Here is a 17,646-nt window from a genome sequence, read left to right as displayed (position 1 = left end):
CCCTGATGCCTCCTACCTACAGGGTCCTTTCCTCACAGAGCCCACAGCTGAGCACAGGAGCATGGACATAAGCAACCATTACAATACACAGCATTGTGGTAAACAAGCACAAGGTGCACACAGAGCCGTGGATGCTCAGGGCGAATCCACAAGACAGAGCGGGGTGGCTTTTGAACTGAGTCCTAAAGCTCAACAGGGGTTCACCAGGTGGAGAAGAGAGGCAGGGGAGGGGAAAAGCACTGAGAGGATGTTTGAAACAGCTTGGTGTGGGGCTTTTGGGGGGAGGGGGGGTGAGTTTTAAGATCTACAAAGACCTTGCCCAGCACGGCTCAGTGGTTGAGCGTGGACCTATGAACCAGGTCACACTTGGGTTCCCGGACAGGACACATGCCTGGATCGTGGGCTGGATCCCCAGTGTGGGGCGTGCAGGAGGCAGCTGGTCAATGATTCTCTCTCACCATTGATGTTTCTATCGCTCTCTCTCCCTCTCTCTTCCTCTCTGAAATTATATATATATATATATATATATATATATATATATATATATATATATATAAATTTACAAAGGCCTTGAACACCAAATTTAGGCGAGGTACCCATAGAAGAGATCTGAGCGGGTGAGGACCACACGATTTTTGTTTTGAAGATGCCCCTCTGCTACAGGGTAAGGTGGCTGGAAGGGGATGGACACCAGGCTCAGCCACGGGCGGCCCAGCAGCTGTATCTTTGTGCCCCAAACGCCGCGCCAGACCTAAGCCAGGCCGGGGGTGGGGGTGAAGGGTGAAGGGAGAGTCTAGGCTAGGACGTACGCAGCTCCAGGCACCAGACAGCTAGGAGGACCCCCTCTGGGGCGGAGCTCGGGGCAGCACGTGACGCCCGGGGAACCACCTTTACTGTGGGCAGTCCTTCCGCTCACCCGCGTTTTCAGGGGTCACCACTTCGACACCCAACACCTGGCCCCTTTTCCGCGGTGCTCAGGGCATCCGTTCTCTTCCCCGTGTCCCTCCATGCTCCTCCTGCCGGGTGTGGTGGGGGTAGAGAAGCAGCGAAGGAGGCCTCTGCCCGCCCTAAAGATGGCGACCCGCCGCGCTCAGCCCGGGTGGGGGCGGGGTCCCGGCGGCCGGCCTCACTGGGCGAGGCGCTGACGGAAGAGGCGTCTCTCGAGGGAACTTTTCGACCTTCCTGGGAGGGGAATCTAAGGGGAGGGGCGTGGCCCCGTCTAAATTCCGGCAGCGGATTGGTCTCTTGGCGGGTGGGCGGGGCGTCCGCGCTACCCCACCCCGCCCTCTGCGAACCGGAAGTGTCTCTCGCTCTTTCCAGCTGGTTGTCATTTCACTCGGCTCGGTCCTGAGGAGAAGGACTCAGCCGCGGCTGCGGGACCCGAGCACCGGGAGGCGGCGGCGGCGGCGGCGGCGCCCGCGGCGACAGCAGAGGAGGAAGAAGGAGAGAAGAAGAAGAGCCAGGCGGAGGCCGCCACGACGACAGCGGGCACTGCGGACCGGGGTAAAGCGACGCTGGCGGCGGCGGCGGCGGCGACGACGACGACGACGGCGGCGGCGGCCCAGCAACCGTGAGGAGAAACAAAAGCCTTCTAAATTATAGTTAAAAAAAAAACAAAAAACCTTGGGGGAAAAAGAGCGAGAGCGCGCCACGGGGGGAAGGCCCTGCTCTCTTAACGCCACTAGCGGGGTTTTCCTTGCTTCCCTCCCTGCGGAGAATCGAACTGAGAGAACCGAACAAACCGCCCCGGGGTCCCATGAGGGAGCCACACCGCGGAGCCGCCGCGAGGGGAAGAGGCCGAGCCCGCAGGACCGTCCAGGTCGCCCCCGCGGTCCCCGCGCCCCCGGGCCGCCGGCTCGCCCTCGTGCGGTCTCGCTAGTCCCTGCCGATCGCGACCCCCGCGGAGGGAGGAACGGGTGTTGCCAGCCCCTTTCATGGGGGAGAGGAAGCCGGGGGGGAGCCCAGGAACAGCGACCGCAGCGAGACCCGCACCCACAGCCTCCGGGACAGCCCCCGAGGCCCAAGCTGCACCCCGCGGAGGAGCAGGCACGGGACCGGGAACGGCAGACACCTCCCTGCGGTCACCTTCCCAGTAGTCGATGCTGACCTCCTCGCCCGCAACCAGGAATTCACCGCCGCCCCAGATACCCTAATATAATCTATCTATCTATATATAAATATATAATATATAATGTTCTTAAATTATTCCCGATTTTTTTAACCAAGCTGCCAAGAAAAGAACGTATTCTCTCCCCCTCCCCCCACCCTTTTAGCCCTATTCTAATTTTTATGTGAGTGAATCTAAACTGCTGAGGAAGACCATATGTGATTGTTAAATTATATATATATACACATATACATATATATATTTTTTACTCCGCGCAATGCTTATTCTTCTACATCCATAGATGCTTGAGAAGCTGTGTTTTTGTCATTCATGTAACACATTTTCCTTTGGAAAAAAAGAAAGCGCCTATTTTACTAACCAAAGACTTGGTTTTTACCCTCTTCGTTTTTATTCCCTCCTAGAAAGAAGCCCATTTTGGATGAGATTTGGGTGGTTTTTTTTTAGTGTGTTTTTCTTTTCAGAGACCAGAATTCCAAATCAGAGCTATTTAGGGTGATAAGCTGCAATCTTTGAGCTAGCTATTAATAAGACATTTCAAACAAATATTTTGGGTAGAGGATACAAAGGCGTGAAACATCAGGTTGTCGTGTTTTTTTAGTTTTTTTAATTTTTAGTTTTTTTATTATTGTAAGATTCTGCTCCTAAAAATAATAAATGGGGGATTACGGGTTTGGAGTGCTAGTGCAAAGCAATACTGGGAATAAATCTGCTTTTCCAGTCCGATTCCACCCGCATCTGCAGCCTCCACACCATCACCAAAATGCCACCCCCAGCCCTGCTGCTTTTATAAATAATAACACAGCTGCCAATGGCAGCAGTGCCGGCTCAGCCTGGCTCTTCCCTGCTCCGGCTGCCCACAACATCCAGGATGAGATCTTGGGGTCAGAAAAAGCCAAAAGTCAGCAACAGGAGCAGCAAGACCCCCTGGAAAAGCAGCAGCTCTCCCCCAGCCCCGGTCAGGAAGCTGGAATACTGCCTGAAACGGAGAAGGCGAAATCGGAAGATAATCAAGGGGACACTTCTTCAGAAAATGGCAATGGGAAGGAGAAGATCAGAATCGAGTCACCCGTGTTGACAGGGTTTGATTACCAAGAAGCTGCGGGGCTCGGTGCTTCCACCCAGCCCCTGACGTCCAGCGCCTCGTCTCTGACTGGCTTCAGTAACTGGTCAGCGGCCATCGCGCCCTCCTCCTCTACAATCATCAACGAAGATGCCAGTTTCTTTCACCAGGGAGGGGTCCCCGCTGCTTCGGCTAATAACGGTGCTCTGTTGTTTCAGAATTTCCCCCATCATGTCAGCCCTGGCTTCGGAGGCAGCTTCTCCCCGCAGATTGGGCCTCTGTCCCAGCACCACCCTCATCATCCTCACTTCCAGCATCATCACAGCCAGCATCAGCAGCAAAGGAGGTCTCCTGCCAGTCCCCACCCCCCACCTTTCACACATAGAAATGCTGCTTTTAACCAGCTGCCTCACTTGGCGAATAATCTTAACAAGCCCCCCTCTCCATGGAGCAGCTACCAGAGCCCCTCTCCTACACCGTCTTCTTCCTGGAGCCCGGGAGGTGGTGGATATGGTGGCTGGGGAGGTTCCCAAGGCCGCGATCACCGCAGAGGGCTGAACGGAGGAATAACGCCCCTGAACTCCATCTCGCCTTTGAAGAAAAATTTTGCAAGCAATCACATTCAGCTCCAGAAGTACGCTCGCCCCAGCTCTGCCTTTGCTCCTAAGTCCTGGATGGAAGACAGCTTGAACAGGGCTGACAACATTTTTCCTTTTCCGGTAAGATTGCGTTCCACTAACAGATAAAGATGAATAAGGAAATGGCCTGGTGTAGTATCCAACTAAGACAGTTTGAATTGTCCATGTTCCTATCGGAGCTCTTCTTAGAATATGAGTTACCAGGCGTTATTTTGGTAGGAGAGGAGTGTAACTGGGAACAAAATGTTCAGCTGTTTCTTGGGTAAATGTCTCATTGCAATCTTCCCATAGGTAATTGTATGACTTGGCATAATTAATACCAGGTAGCTAGCTAGTGATGTCGTAATTATTAACTGTAATACCTTTCTAGCCTGACAAGAGAATCAGGGTTGGTTTTTCCCTACTTATTTATGTAAAGTACATAATGTAGAGATACCTTTTGCTGTGGAAACTGCTGCGCATTTTCTACCCATATGCAGTAACTATATAACCAAAAAAAAAATTCCTTTTTCTCCACTGGAAGGTACCAAGTCACTGAAAACCAACCCTTACATTGTAGTTTTCTCACGCTTACATTTTATACCTGGAACCTCTCTGAACCATGCGGTGTGAACAGTCTGAACTCATTAATTTCCTTTGAAACCTCCGCAGTTTCTGGCCTGCCTTGTATCAGCAAGGACTGCTAGAGAAATGATCTAAGTGTTTTCTTCGTGCTCCTTTATTTGTGAATACTATGAAACTGTAGATTGCAGAGTGACTCTTTTATGATGCCTTTCACCCATTTGTTTATTTTCCAATGTTAACACTAGGGGGGTAGTTAATTAAACCATGCCTAAAAATAGATCCAGGCCAGGATCACTTGTCTGTCTGCCACCAGTGTATCCTTATTCTGCAAGACTCACATTGTTTGATGTTTCTGAATTAATGAGCAGCCTGTCTAGCTGATAGATATGAGATAAGGGGAATTTCATAGTTAATTGAACATCAGATGCCCCACTGAATTTGTTTATTTTGGGGGTATGATCATTTATGTGTTCAGGAAATTTATATGAGATAATAAACTAACATTTAATCAGTCCTCACAACCCCACAAGGTAAGTTCAATTATTATCCCATTTTACAGATGAAAAAATTGAGTATCAGAAAGTTATAACATTCTTAAGAGCACACAGCTCATAAGAGTACAAACTCTAGGTTAAAAAAAAACAAGGATTAAAAATATATCTGTATATATACATGCTTATACATACACATGTGCTGTAGGTAGAGGATTATTTTAGATCTCTTTCTGCAACGGCTAAAACAGATTACGTGAAGAATTATCTGTTTTAGTTAATAGTTTACTTAGTGGTGGGGGATGTTTGCTAAGAAAACACTGTGTCATTCCAAGGAATGAAATATGCCCTCTCTAAGGATTCAGGTGTAATGGTTAGAATGTATCATAAAATATTTGGTTAAATTTAGTTTTAGATTCTTTAAAAATAATTTTTTGCCTAAGGATCAAAAAGTTCTATTGGCTTCTGTTTTTAGAAAGGGATTTTACTCAAACCGAAGGGAGCAATTATTGTGTTTCAGTGGTCAGGTAAAAGGCCGTTAAGACATTGACAATCTCATGAAGTCTAGTTTTAAAAAGTTACTTTTGACATTCCTTTGAACATAAATTTAAGGGAAATTTAATGCAAAGGTAACTGCTATGAGTTACTCATATATTATTGCTAATTTAAAAAAATCTAAGGTGGCATTTTATACATTTTAACTGGATTAAGATTGGCTCAGAATTGAATATTGAATACACTATTCTTTTTTATTTTGCTACTATACACTAATGGAATGACTCATGGTTTATTGTCCATTCTCAGTTTACTAACTTTGATAAAGGTTTGCTTTGGGAAAAGTAAAAATTTCAGAAAATGAATAAACTACATGTGTGCACATGAATAATATTTTTATGGAGCTAATGGAATGTGTTTAACAAGTGAAATCTTTTCCATCAGATGGTTTCTATTAAGTTGGTTTCTGAAATAATAAAATAGGCTAGGATTGTTACTAAAATATATTGTTAGAAACTAACTCATCCCTTGGAATTGTTGTCTGTTATGCTGAGGGTGGGAAAAAGGAGTCAGTATACCTGGCTCAAATGTGGTAGGATTAGAAAGTAAATTGCTCATTTCTCCTCACCATCCCCACAGTTTTTTAGAGAGATTGAGGAGAGAGTGTGTAAGAGAGCAGGAGAGCAAGCGCGCACGCGCACGCGCGCGCGCACACACACACACGCACACGCACACACACACACACGCATGAGTATGCAGGCGCTAGCATTGGGGTGATTTGAAAGTCACAATAAAAATAAGTGATTTGAAAAAAAATCTTTATAACAAGAAATTCCTAATTGGGTTTTGAAAATATCATAACAAGTTAGTAAACTGACTGCTGTGGTGCTTACTGGAATGACTGTAGTTCTGTGTGTTTGTTTTAACAAGAATTCTTGTGAATTAGTTATTTGGCACAAAAAATAGTTTCGAATTGATATGAATTAGATAAATTTGATATGAAAAACCTTGAAGGAACATTTGACTGGGAGCCAGGAGACCTATGTTGTGGTCTTAGCCCTATCAGTCGGTATCATAGCATTGGGGGCACTCAGTTTCTTTATAAAATGTGGGGGGTGACTTTCTAAGTTCCTTTTGATCCTAAAGCAAAGCAAGATACTGTGGAATTTACTACCACAATCCACTCTTTAAAAATAAACAAAACACCACTACTCTCTTATTTAAATTTATTTCTTTGAGCACTATTAATTTTAGGAAAGACATTTTATAGATATTAGTAATTCAGTTTCGATTGCTATTCCTTAGATGTAAGAGAGATCTTTAAATTTACCACAGACATTACTGGATAGAGCTACTTTATAACATTGGTATCCAATCAAAGACTAGCATGGTATTGTTTTTTAAAAGGAAATAACTTACTTGAAATGTAACTAATACTAAACAATGTTTATGTAATTTAAAATTAATCAGAATGGTTTTTATGTTTGTTTAATGCGTTTGAGTACCATATAGTGAATTAAAAATAATGGTAACATTTTTAATGAGGTGGGTTTTTTTTTTTTTTTTGGCCAATCTTAACCTTCTCTTTTATCCATGTTTATGGAGCAGGAGCACAGGTTCCAAATATGTGAATAATCTTCCAGATAACTGATATTCCAAAGCATTGTATTTTGGGATATTTCATATTAAAATTTATTTCTAAGTTACTTTTGCTTAACTTAAAGTTTTCATTGTGTGAATTCAGATAACATTCCTCAAGTCCAGTTTTCAGATACAACTAAATTTAACATATATTTAATAATAGCTAACATGTCTATGATATTCTAAATGTTTTACATGTATTAACTCATCTAATTCATTCAACAATCATACAAGGTAGAAATTATTATTATTATTATTATTGCTATTCACACATAAAATTTGGCTCTTACCTATTATACTACAGTGCCTCTTCATAAAACCTGATACAGGTGGGAGGGATGGGTTATGGGAAGGAAATGCCTCCCAGAAGCATGTAAGATGAGAGGAATCTTTTTACAGAGAATAATTGATACATGCTGCTCTGAAGCTGATTATAGATAACATTTTGAAAGTAGAAAATAATAGAATATATTTATCAACTTTAAAATGTTAAACTTAGTATTCAAATCAAATCTTTTTTTGTTTTTATTACATACTAGAGGCCCGATGCACGAAATTTGTGCAAGAGTAGGCCTTCCTTCCCCCGGCTGCTGGCACCAGCTTCCCTCTGGCACCTGAGACCCAGGCTTTCCTCGCAGCCCCTGCTTCGTCTGGAAGGTCGCCTGGAAGGACATTCAATCTAATTAGCATATTACTCTTTTATTATTATAGATTATTATAGATTACATACCAGGCACTGAAATATAGGTGCTTTTACATATGTTGTCTCACTTCCTATGTGAGGTTTCTCAGCCTGTGGGTCTGGTTTTATTGTCCCAATTCCAAAAGGAAGAAACAGGATCCATATTCATGTGACTACAGACATGATTTGACCTTCACATTAACGGGGGGTAGGGGGCGGGGGATCCGCCCCGTCCTACAAGCACATCCTGGAATTCTGATGTCCAAACCAAATAGTACGTTGGGGCATCACCAACAATTATATTTGACTATAGGATTTCTTTGGAAGGGTGCCTAGATCATCTGCCCTACACAAAAGTAAAGGGGAATTGTGTAGTATCTATTCTCATACTCTCTTATCTTCAGCTCAGTTATGTTCCCACCTCCATTAGCTAAGAACCAGGAAGTAGGCAGAAAAAATAGGGGGACAAAATCTGTCACAAAGATTGATTGATAGGGAGACATTTTAGGACTTAGAGATTATTTGCTCTTACTACAGACACAGTCACCATGGATTTGTTTTCTTAACCAGGCAAATAATTCATGTCACTTTAATAGTTCTTGGGTTGTCAATTTATTGATCCTTAAAATTATAAATGCCATCTTACATTTTAAACAGAAAGTGTACTGTGTTGCTTCAGTTCTAAAAGTCACGGTGAATTATTAAATTGTCTAAAGTGCAACCTCATTACATTTTTTGTTTTTAATATAGTTTTAAGAGGGGTCTTTGACTTTGTATTTATTTATACAAGAAGAGGGGAAACTAATATTTTCACTGTAAATTCCAGCAAAATTGAGATACTGGAAAAACTTTGGGAAAAGCCTACCAGATCTAATTTTATGTCTTTTTGTAGAAAGCTTTTTAACTAGGTGTAATTGCATTTCTGATGGAATAGACTTTGAGTTGGGTAGAGTTTTTGATTATATTTTGTTGTCTTCAGAGAAGCCATGGAATATGATCAACACATTGTTCCAGCATCTTTCAGGAAAAAACTGTTTATTGCAAGCCTACTGATTGTGTTTTTTGCTAATTGCAACTAGAAAGATGCTACTTACTTAGTTCGTGAATTTATGCTTTTGAAAATAATCCTTATTGGTGTTCATGAGAAAGAAATGAAAGGCAGTCTTAACATTCACATATGTCTACTTTGAATTTTAAAGTCTAAATGTATTTTTCTTAAGACTGTTCTCTATGTTGCTAGAAGGAAAATAAGCTTGAAGATCCACCATCACATTTTTTCAGCACACTATTATTGTACCTTAGTTTTTTGCCCCATCACAGTTAACATAACGTGTGTAACATGTTTCTCTTTAAGGCAGTGAGCCCATAAGTTTAGCATTTATCTTAATTTTTCCTGATAAAACTCATTTTATATGTAATGGTTCAAAGAAAATTGTTCTTGCAGAAACTGAGGTATATTTTACCATGATAAGTTTATAGCATTATGTAATTTTTTTACTTCAAATTTAGTGTTGATTCTCTCATCACATTTTATATTATTCAAACAGAAAGAGTTCAACTTTCAGGTTTTCAGAAAATTCTTAGTTGATAGAAAGATAAAGGTATTGATTCTATTTTTAATCAGTTTCTAAAGGTGAAACTTGAATTAATTACTGAGAAAGGCTATTTTGTGAGTCCAGAAGTGTAGCAGAGTGAAGCACAGGCTCTGGGTCCAGCCGTAAGTTTGACTCTAAACTCTAATTATCTGCGTGACCTTGAGCAAATTGCTCACATTCAGGAAGACGGTCCTCTCAGGGCAATACCTGACAGCCAAGGCTTACTGTGAGGTCCCTTGAATTTTTTTTTAATTTAAAGCATAGATCTCTAATATTGAATTAAATTATGAAATTAAAATAATTCCAAATGTAGCTTGGGCATCTGTGAATGGTTCAAACAGTCCTTGGTATTGCTTATTTTTTGCATAGGTTTTACTTCTCAGAGAGCTCCTTTTGGATAAACTAAATGCACCCCAGGACAGATAATACCTTTAGCAGAATTACTAAATTTCTTGAAAAGAAGTTTTATAGTTGTATATTCTCTAAACTTTCGTTAGCGTTGGCAGCCTGTATCTTTCAGTATTTTGAAAGATTTTACCAAGTTTGTTATTTTAAGAAATTTGAAACATTTGCATATATTACAGAAAATGATATTTTAATGAAGAATTTGTGATTTCTTTTTTTTGCTAAGAGATAGGAAAAGGTACCATAGATTTGAATTGGGTATATTTTAGCTTTTATCCTGGAATTGAGTTTTGGTTTTCATATTTTTATTAATTTATTTATAAAGTACCTGCTATGTTGTGGCCTAAACATAGGACTAGATATCTCATAAAAAATTATTTTGATTTGGTTTATTTAATATATTTTTTATCTGTGCTAATCTTTGATTAATACTGAACAAACATTTTTTTTCTCATTATAAACAAACTAGAGGCCCAATGTGCAAGAGTAGGCCTTCACAGCCGTGGCTGCCTTGGCCCTCGCAGCCTGGGCTTCGTCCAGAAGGTTGGCCACTGTTCGGCCATTCGGTCAATTTGCGTATTACACTTTTATTATTATAGATCAGCAACTAGCCTAGATAATTTCCTTTTATTTTAATCCATGAGCTGTTTAAAGTAACCTAACATTCAACTTTAGGTATACCAAGAGCAATGTATAAATGGCATTTCTAAATATTTTATTAATGGTCCCATTTATAAATATGTACTTGTACAAGCTTCCTTGTACACAGATGTGCTTATTTAAGTTTGGTGGCAAAGTGGTACCACAAAAGGCGGACTTGAACCTATGGGTAGCAGAATGCAGGTCCCATTACCTGTCAAAGAAACACTCCATCAGCCACTTACAGGTGCTCTCTCATGTTTACAAAGTTTAAAGTCTTAAGCTGAACAAGTGCTTTTCATATTGTAGAGTAATTAGATTGGGAAATTTCTGTTTGCTGAATATTTACCATACATATCCCGTCATAATCCCTCAGTATTTTATATTTGAGAGCCATATTTATGTTTAAATATTATATAACATACTTTTAATAATAGTCCTTCCAGTTGTTTTTGAGGATTGCATCAAATGCTGGTCAGTGTAATAGCTGCTGTCTGTAAGAACCTTAGAAAAACAAAACAAAACCCAATATGAGAATGATGCTACTCAGAAAAATCTAATTATAGTATGGAACTCAGATCTTGGTTCCAAATATGGCTCAACCACTAATTAGCTGTGTGATTGAGGGCGACCTGCTCAACCGTCCTGATCTTTCATTTTCTCATTTCTTTTGTCTGGTCTTCTTGCAGATAAAATGAAATATGTCTTGTATTTAGCTTCCAGAAGATTCTGTTGTTATAAGAAAGCAAATAATCAGAAATATTAATTCAAAATCTTGCAAATAGCACATTTTCTTAAAATGTGAAAAACACTGTATAATGGGCGTGGGGTACAGTGAGCTTAATTTTAAGGAAAAATTTTATAAACAACTATAATTTTTAAAAATAAAGTCACTGTAGTTAAATAATAATGGGATACAGCCTAGATGATGCCTTCTTTCTGAAAAATTTATTGACCAACTGTTTTTTTTCCTCTGAGTAAAGTTTCCCCCCATGCCTTTTAAATTTACTATGGAAAATTTTAAGCATATTCAATAGTAGATAAAATAGAGCAAGCCCCTGTGTACACGTCACCTGGCTTCACCAATGATCAGCTCCTGGACAGTCCTCTTCCCTCTGTCTTCCTAACCTTTTCCCTCCCTTTCATGTTATTTTGACGAAGTTCCCAGGTATTGTATCATTTCATTTATAAATCGTTTAGTCTATGCTTCTAAAAGATAAGGAGCTTTCCCCCCCCTTAAAAACAAAAATGTTTTTCTTTAGTTATTTTTAAAAGAAAGATAGGAACTAAAGCAAGGCCCATATTTCTGTCGCATCTGCTCAGCCTGTTTCACCACTCAACCTGGTGCTAATCTCTAAGGAAACCACCTTCAGGGCAGAGAAGGATGCTGGTGGTCACATGGCATCACCAAAAAAGAGATCCAGCAGACACACCAAAGCACTAGCCGGTGACCAACAATTTGGGAGGAGCTTGGCCAGTTTTCCTCTCTCAGCCTTCCCTGAGGTTCAGGCTTCTGTGGTCTTGTGCAAGGGTCCCTGGAAGGAGATCGAACAGACAGTCCTGAGAGCTTTTTGGTTGACTCTCTGTTTTTGTGCTTTAAGAGGAATTTAGAGGTTTTGGGGGTCTTTTGTGGGCCTTTGGACTGCATCAAACCTTTTCATCTCTTGCTCTTTTAATCCACAAATGTTTGATGGTTCCAGAAGTCCCTGGAAGGGATTGCATGACCAGGTGAGCGTGCTTCTTCTCTATATGAAGTGTGAAGTCTGGTGACCTCTCACTTTGTGCCTGAGTGTTGAAAAGTACCTTCTGCTTCGGAGACTCAGGAGAACTAAGGATGGTGGGGTGGGAGCTATGAGGACCCAGAGAGGCTGACATTGGGCACAGGCTGCTTTGTGACAATTTCTGTCAAGGCTCATAAAAGAGAAGAGATGACATGGGTTATAAGCCTGTAGGACACAAGCCTCGCTTATGAATAAAGAGTGTGCCTGTGGGTGACTATTCTCTCTGTGACTGTTGACCTTGATCAGGCCAGGCAGACGTGGAGCAGAGGAGCTCTGGCAGCCAGTAGGCAGCGCAATAGAGGAGCGGCCAGAAGGGCACTCATTACTTCATTTCTTAGGGAGGAATCTTAGTAGTATTTACCTACTTCCTTTAATGACCTCTTGCCCTGAATAACTTATTAGGAAGGATAAGTCAAATACTGATATTTTGGGGTTTATAGATTTGGGCTCACTTTGCTGATCTCTATGAAAATACTCACTTTGCTGATCTCTATGAAAATGGGCTACAGGAAATATCACAGAACAGCTGAGTTATTCAGTTACAAACAATACTGCATTGACAATGCTCAATTCAGGCTCTTTTGCCATTGCACCAGAGAGAAGGGGCAGAGGGAATAGTTCCTGAAAGGGTCTACTGACTGCTGGGCATTGTGCACAGGTGGTCGCAGGCCTGATCTCATTTCTCCTCACTTTCATAAGGAAGGTGTGATCCTCACTTTGCTGATGGAATCAAGGTTCAGAGACACTGCAGTGTCAAGATCACTTGTCTAGTAAGTGGTGATTTAACGCAGGTCTTGGAATGGATTTTAATTACTTCCCTCTGCCAGGCAAGGTGAGAACAAATAGTCAGTAGGAAGAAGGGACTATTGATCCAGGAACTGAGTAATCAAGTCGAGAACACCAGTCTGTTTTTTAAATACAGTTAAATGGTGACAAGAAATGTTTACCTCTTTAAGGATTTCTATTGCTCAGAATGAGTGTGGTTTCTTTAGTGAAGGTGGAATAAAAGAAAATGTTCTCAAAGGCTTTCTGGAGAGATCTGATTTGTCAGTTCACATGGGAGCGAATGGAGCTATTGTCCAATCAGGGTAATACACCGAGGACATTTGTTCCTTTGCTCTGTAGGGCTCTTTGCCTTCATTATAAAATGGTCATAATGAGAAAGTAGTAACTAAGGAAGGAACCTGCTTAGAAATATGAGATGCTACTAAATGTGCAGGCAAGACTTCACTGCTCACTGTGTGAATTTGAGGATAATTAGTTAACTTCTCATAGCTTCACTTGCCTAAAATGGGGATGATAATAGTACCCACCTCATATGATGGTTGTGAGGAACTGATTTATGTAAGTGATACATAACTCATGTAAGATGTGCAACACTGAGCCAGGAGGAACAAGTTAGCTACTTTTATATTGGTGCAGACGATGATGGATTTACTGTATGCTGCACATATGCTACAATCTGATTATGGGGATGAGTGGAGCTCGCAGTCCAGTGGGGAGATGGCCATAAGAGAGCTTGTCAATATCATGCAGGATGTCAGCCTGCTAAGGGAGACACGGGGGGAAAGGGGACTTGTGCCTGCACAAGAATGTGGGTTATCTGGAGGTGGAATCTTGAAAGTTGACCATATAGTCAACTTTTAATTTCTTTATTCTTAATTGATTTTGGAGAGAGGAAGGGAGAGTAGAGAGAGAGAGAAAGAAACATCCATGTGAGAAAGAAACATCCATTAGTTGTCTCCCACACACGCCCTGACCCTGGATTGAACCCACAATCTAGGTCTGTGCCCTGACGGCATCAAGCCTGCCACCTTTTGGTGTACAAGATGATGCTCCAACCAACTGAGCCACCCAGCCAGCGCCATACAGTCACTGTCTTTGGGCTTAAATATTTAGTCCAAGAAGAATATTTACATTTTGGAAAATCTTGGATTAAAACTCTTATAGTTACCGTTGATTAATTATAGGCTCCACTGGCATCTCAAACTTCCTATTTATTTAGACACCTTTTTGACACACTGGCATAGACTTTACTTTCAAAACAAAATATTTTCCTTTCCCTTCTTCACCAGGGAAAATTTAAGCCAGAAAGAGAAACTTCCACAGGCCGGTACAGATACACAGCAGTCTGAGAGAAGTGTCCATCAAAGTGATGTCTTGTCTTTATAGGAATAGAATAAGTCAAGGGAGTAGCTGAATTTTGTCTTGCTTTTCTTTTTTAATATATGTGTTTTTTATTGACTTTAGAGAGGAAGGGAGAGGGAGGGAAAGAAAGAAACATCAGTGATAAAAGAATCATTGATCGGCTGCCTCCTGCACTGGGGATCGAGCCCACAACTCTGGCATGTGCCCTTGACCAGAATCGAACCTGAGACACTTCAGTCTGCAAGTCGACGCTCTATCCACTGAGCCAAACCAGCTAGGGCTGTCTTGCTTCTTAATGATGTGGCTACATGCAGTTATTGTATTTTATGTTTTAGACCCAGTCTAGTATGTTGAAACATATTAACTCAAGTATAAAAGAGAGAAGAGTCAGTAATAGAATGGTCATGGCATGGTGGTTGATTTGTTGAAATTGAACTTGATTGTAATTTTTTTTCAAGTTATGACCATAGAGAGTGAAACAAAGGGCTTTGTTTTGTGTTTTGAGAGCAAAGCACTTCTCTTCATAAGGAAACCTTGAAATGGTTTATGTGGAGTATTTAAGCTCGATTGTGTCATGACTGGTCACCAGGATGTAAGCTACGAATCACACCTCCAAGTACCTAATGAAGTTACCTGTTCAATAGACTTGCTTACCTTGGTGGTCCTCAAAGTGTGGTGGTCCTTAGCTTCACTTGAAGACTTGTTAGAAATGTGAATTCTTGTACCCTACCCAGAGCTACTGAAAGATAAACTTTGGGGTAGACCCAGTCATCCATGTTTTGACAAGACCTCCAGATGATTATGATGTTCTCTCAAGTATGAGAAGCACTGGCTTAGATTATCCATCTGAACATTAACAACAACAACAACAAAACCCCAAACCACGAATGATGATTTTGGTTTGTGGCCCTAATTGAATCTAGTTCTTTCTGATAGTAATAGACCACGTGGTTTCTGTGCTGCTTGTGGCTACTTTTGGAATGTTGTGAAAAGCCATGTCTTGTCATCAGTTACATGCTGATGTAGGTCTTCCTATTTTGCCATGACAAGACTATTCAGGTGTGCATAATAAAGGGATGGGTCCTGCCTGCTCTTTGAAATACTAATTTGTTTTTTTCAGAAGGTTATTTTTTTTAATCAAATTTGATTTTCATAATGACTTGTATAATTTTTCCTTTAGGAATTATCCTGTGAAGTAGAGATAGCAGAAACTGAAACTAATCAGTTACTGACATGCAGTTCCATATATTAAATATAACAAGATTACAAAATAAAATGTGATCTAAGCATTGTAACCAAGTTTGCTTTGCTGAGCCTTAAATAATTGATGCTCTTTTATTTTCATTCATGATTATTAAGCTACATGTTCTATCATCATAAGGCCTAGTTCCTCCCTCAGATTCTGCCTCTACTTTTACCTGATATTGATAAAGTTATTAATCACTTTAAGCTTCAGTTTCTTCATCTGTGAAATGGGACAATAACTGAATATGCCTAATTATATAGGATTTTTGTGAGTAATAAATAAGACTAGACATGTAAAGCATTAGAGCTAGATAAATCCTAGCTGCTGATATTATTATTATTACTATTACTACCACTTCTACTCCCATGGTTAGCAGTGGATAACTTAGAGATACATTTGTGATGGGTCACTACTTTGTGCACCACATCTGTCTGTCATCTCAACAGGGGAAGATAAGGCTTCTCATCCTCTCCTTATGTTTTTAGTATTGCTGATATCATTCTAGATTACTCCTATACATTTTGTTATTTCTTTAAGTTAATGAGTAATATTTGAGTGCCTACTGTTTGTCAAACACTAGCCCCCTGGACCCTTACTGCAGAGTGTCTCATTTATTCAAATGCATGCCTTAATTAGTGTGGTCCTTTGACTGCCATGACCATTATCTCATCCAAGGAAGCACTGTCTACTTTGGAGTGAAACTTGGACTTAACTCCTGATTAAACTGCTGAACTATGCAATATCCTATCTGTGCAGTAGACTGTGGCTTTTCCTTAGTCTTAGTTTTTATCATTAAAATGTGAATAATAGAATATAAGTTATAAGGCAGTTTGATGATTAATTAAGACAGTATTAATAAGGTGCCTAGAATAAGGTAAGTACTGAGTAGATGCTCAATAAAGGGTAGTTCTGCTTTTCTCCCTTTTCTTCCTGTAGGCTGCCTAGAGAAACTGGCAATGGTGAAGCAAATATAGTTGCCGGTGTTCTTTTGTTTCATAATAGATGCTTTGACCTTTTTTTGAAATCAGGACATCCTCCTCAATGAATCGTTTTAAGTAGATTTTTTTTTTTTTTAAAGCTTGTTACTTAGCATTAAACTGTCATGGACCCCCAGCTTCCTGTGGGCAGATGTGATAAACTTTGATTAGTAATTCTCATTCACATTTTTTGGTCCGTGCCATAAAATAATTTAAACTGTGAATCTTGGAAAAACACAAACTAAGGCCATCAGAAAGCTAGAATACAAGTATATTTTGGAGCTCGAAAGGAGATACTTGAGATCTCATCAAATTCTTTCCTTTCTCAGATCAGTGAAGAGATCTAGAGATGAAAGTGCCCAAGTTCACGTGACTCGCCAGTGGTGGTGTTGGGGCTTCCTAGTGTCTGAGCTCATGCCATCGATTTCTGCTGATGTTCATGTTTTGGTCATCAGCTCACAATCAGTCAAGAAGAGCTGTCACTTAACAGGGCTTCTATTTTATAGTAGTTTACCTTCTGGGAAGTAGATCTTAGAAAATATATCAGTGGTTATGATATTTGGCCCAACTCACAATCATAAAGGGTAAAATCAAAGAATGAACTGTAGAAATCAAAGCACTCTTGATTTGGCCTTTTGGTTGTTGGTAGGAAAACCATCTTGGTGGTGTTCTGATTCCTTAAGTTTATTACTGTCTGCTCCTCCACCTGCTGCCTAATGGCAGGGACACTTACATTGTAGTTTTTTGTTTTGTTTTATTTTAATTGGAGGCTAAAAAATGGACAGAAAAGATCAGTTAGAGCAGTGGTTCCCAACCTTTTTTTGGCCATGCCCCACCTAAGCATCTCTAAAATCCTGATGCCCCTCCCCCCCATGACACATAATTCTTACTCAAAAAGTGAACTCCTATTCATGTAGAGGAAGCCTAAAAGGTCATTAACTTGGTCTAAACAAGCTTCCAAAGAACATGGTATCCATGAAAGAGAAAGATAAAAAAGCGAAAGGATAATTGAAGTACTGAGGAAGAAATCACTCAGAAATTGTTAAAAAAATAATATGAAATGATATGAAAAAATAGCAAAGTTTCAAAATATGTAGCAGAACTGAAATGCATAAATATGTCACAATATATATTTATATACTGTATATGAGGCCCC

General features: G+C 40.6%; 1 protein-coding gene across 4 annotated transcripts in view; it reads left to right on the top strand.

Moving 5' to 3' along the window:
• Window positions 1–1,331: 1,331 nt before the first annotated feature.
• CPEB4 (cytoplasmic polyadenylation element binding protein 4) overlaps window positions 1,332–17,646 on the top strand; it is a 55,851-nt gene continuing 39,536 nt past the window's right edge. For all 4 annotated transcript variants that reach the window (XM_070414387.1, XM_070414386.1, XM_070414384.1 and 1 more), the window contains exon 1: window positions 1,332–3,907. In XM_070414387.1, the coding sequence (XP_070270488.1) occupies window positions 2,783–3,907 (1,125 nt within the window). In that variant the 5' untranslated portion in view covers window positions 1,332–2,782. The remainder of the gene's footprint in view (window positions 3,908–17,646) is intronic.

This window comes from Myotis yumanensis, unplaced genomic scaffold, assembly GCF_028538775.1.
Source record: "Myotis yumanensis isolate MYYU_CA2020_CCGP unplaced genomic scaffold, mMyoYum1.0.hap1 SCAF_5, whole genome shotgun sequence".
Lineage (NCBI taxonomy): Eukaryota > Metazoa > Chordata > Mammalia > Chiroptera > Vespertilionidae > Myotis > Myotis yumanensis.
Note: the sequence above shows the minus strand (reverse complement) of the source record. Positions and strands in the feature narration are given on the sequence as shown.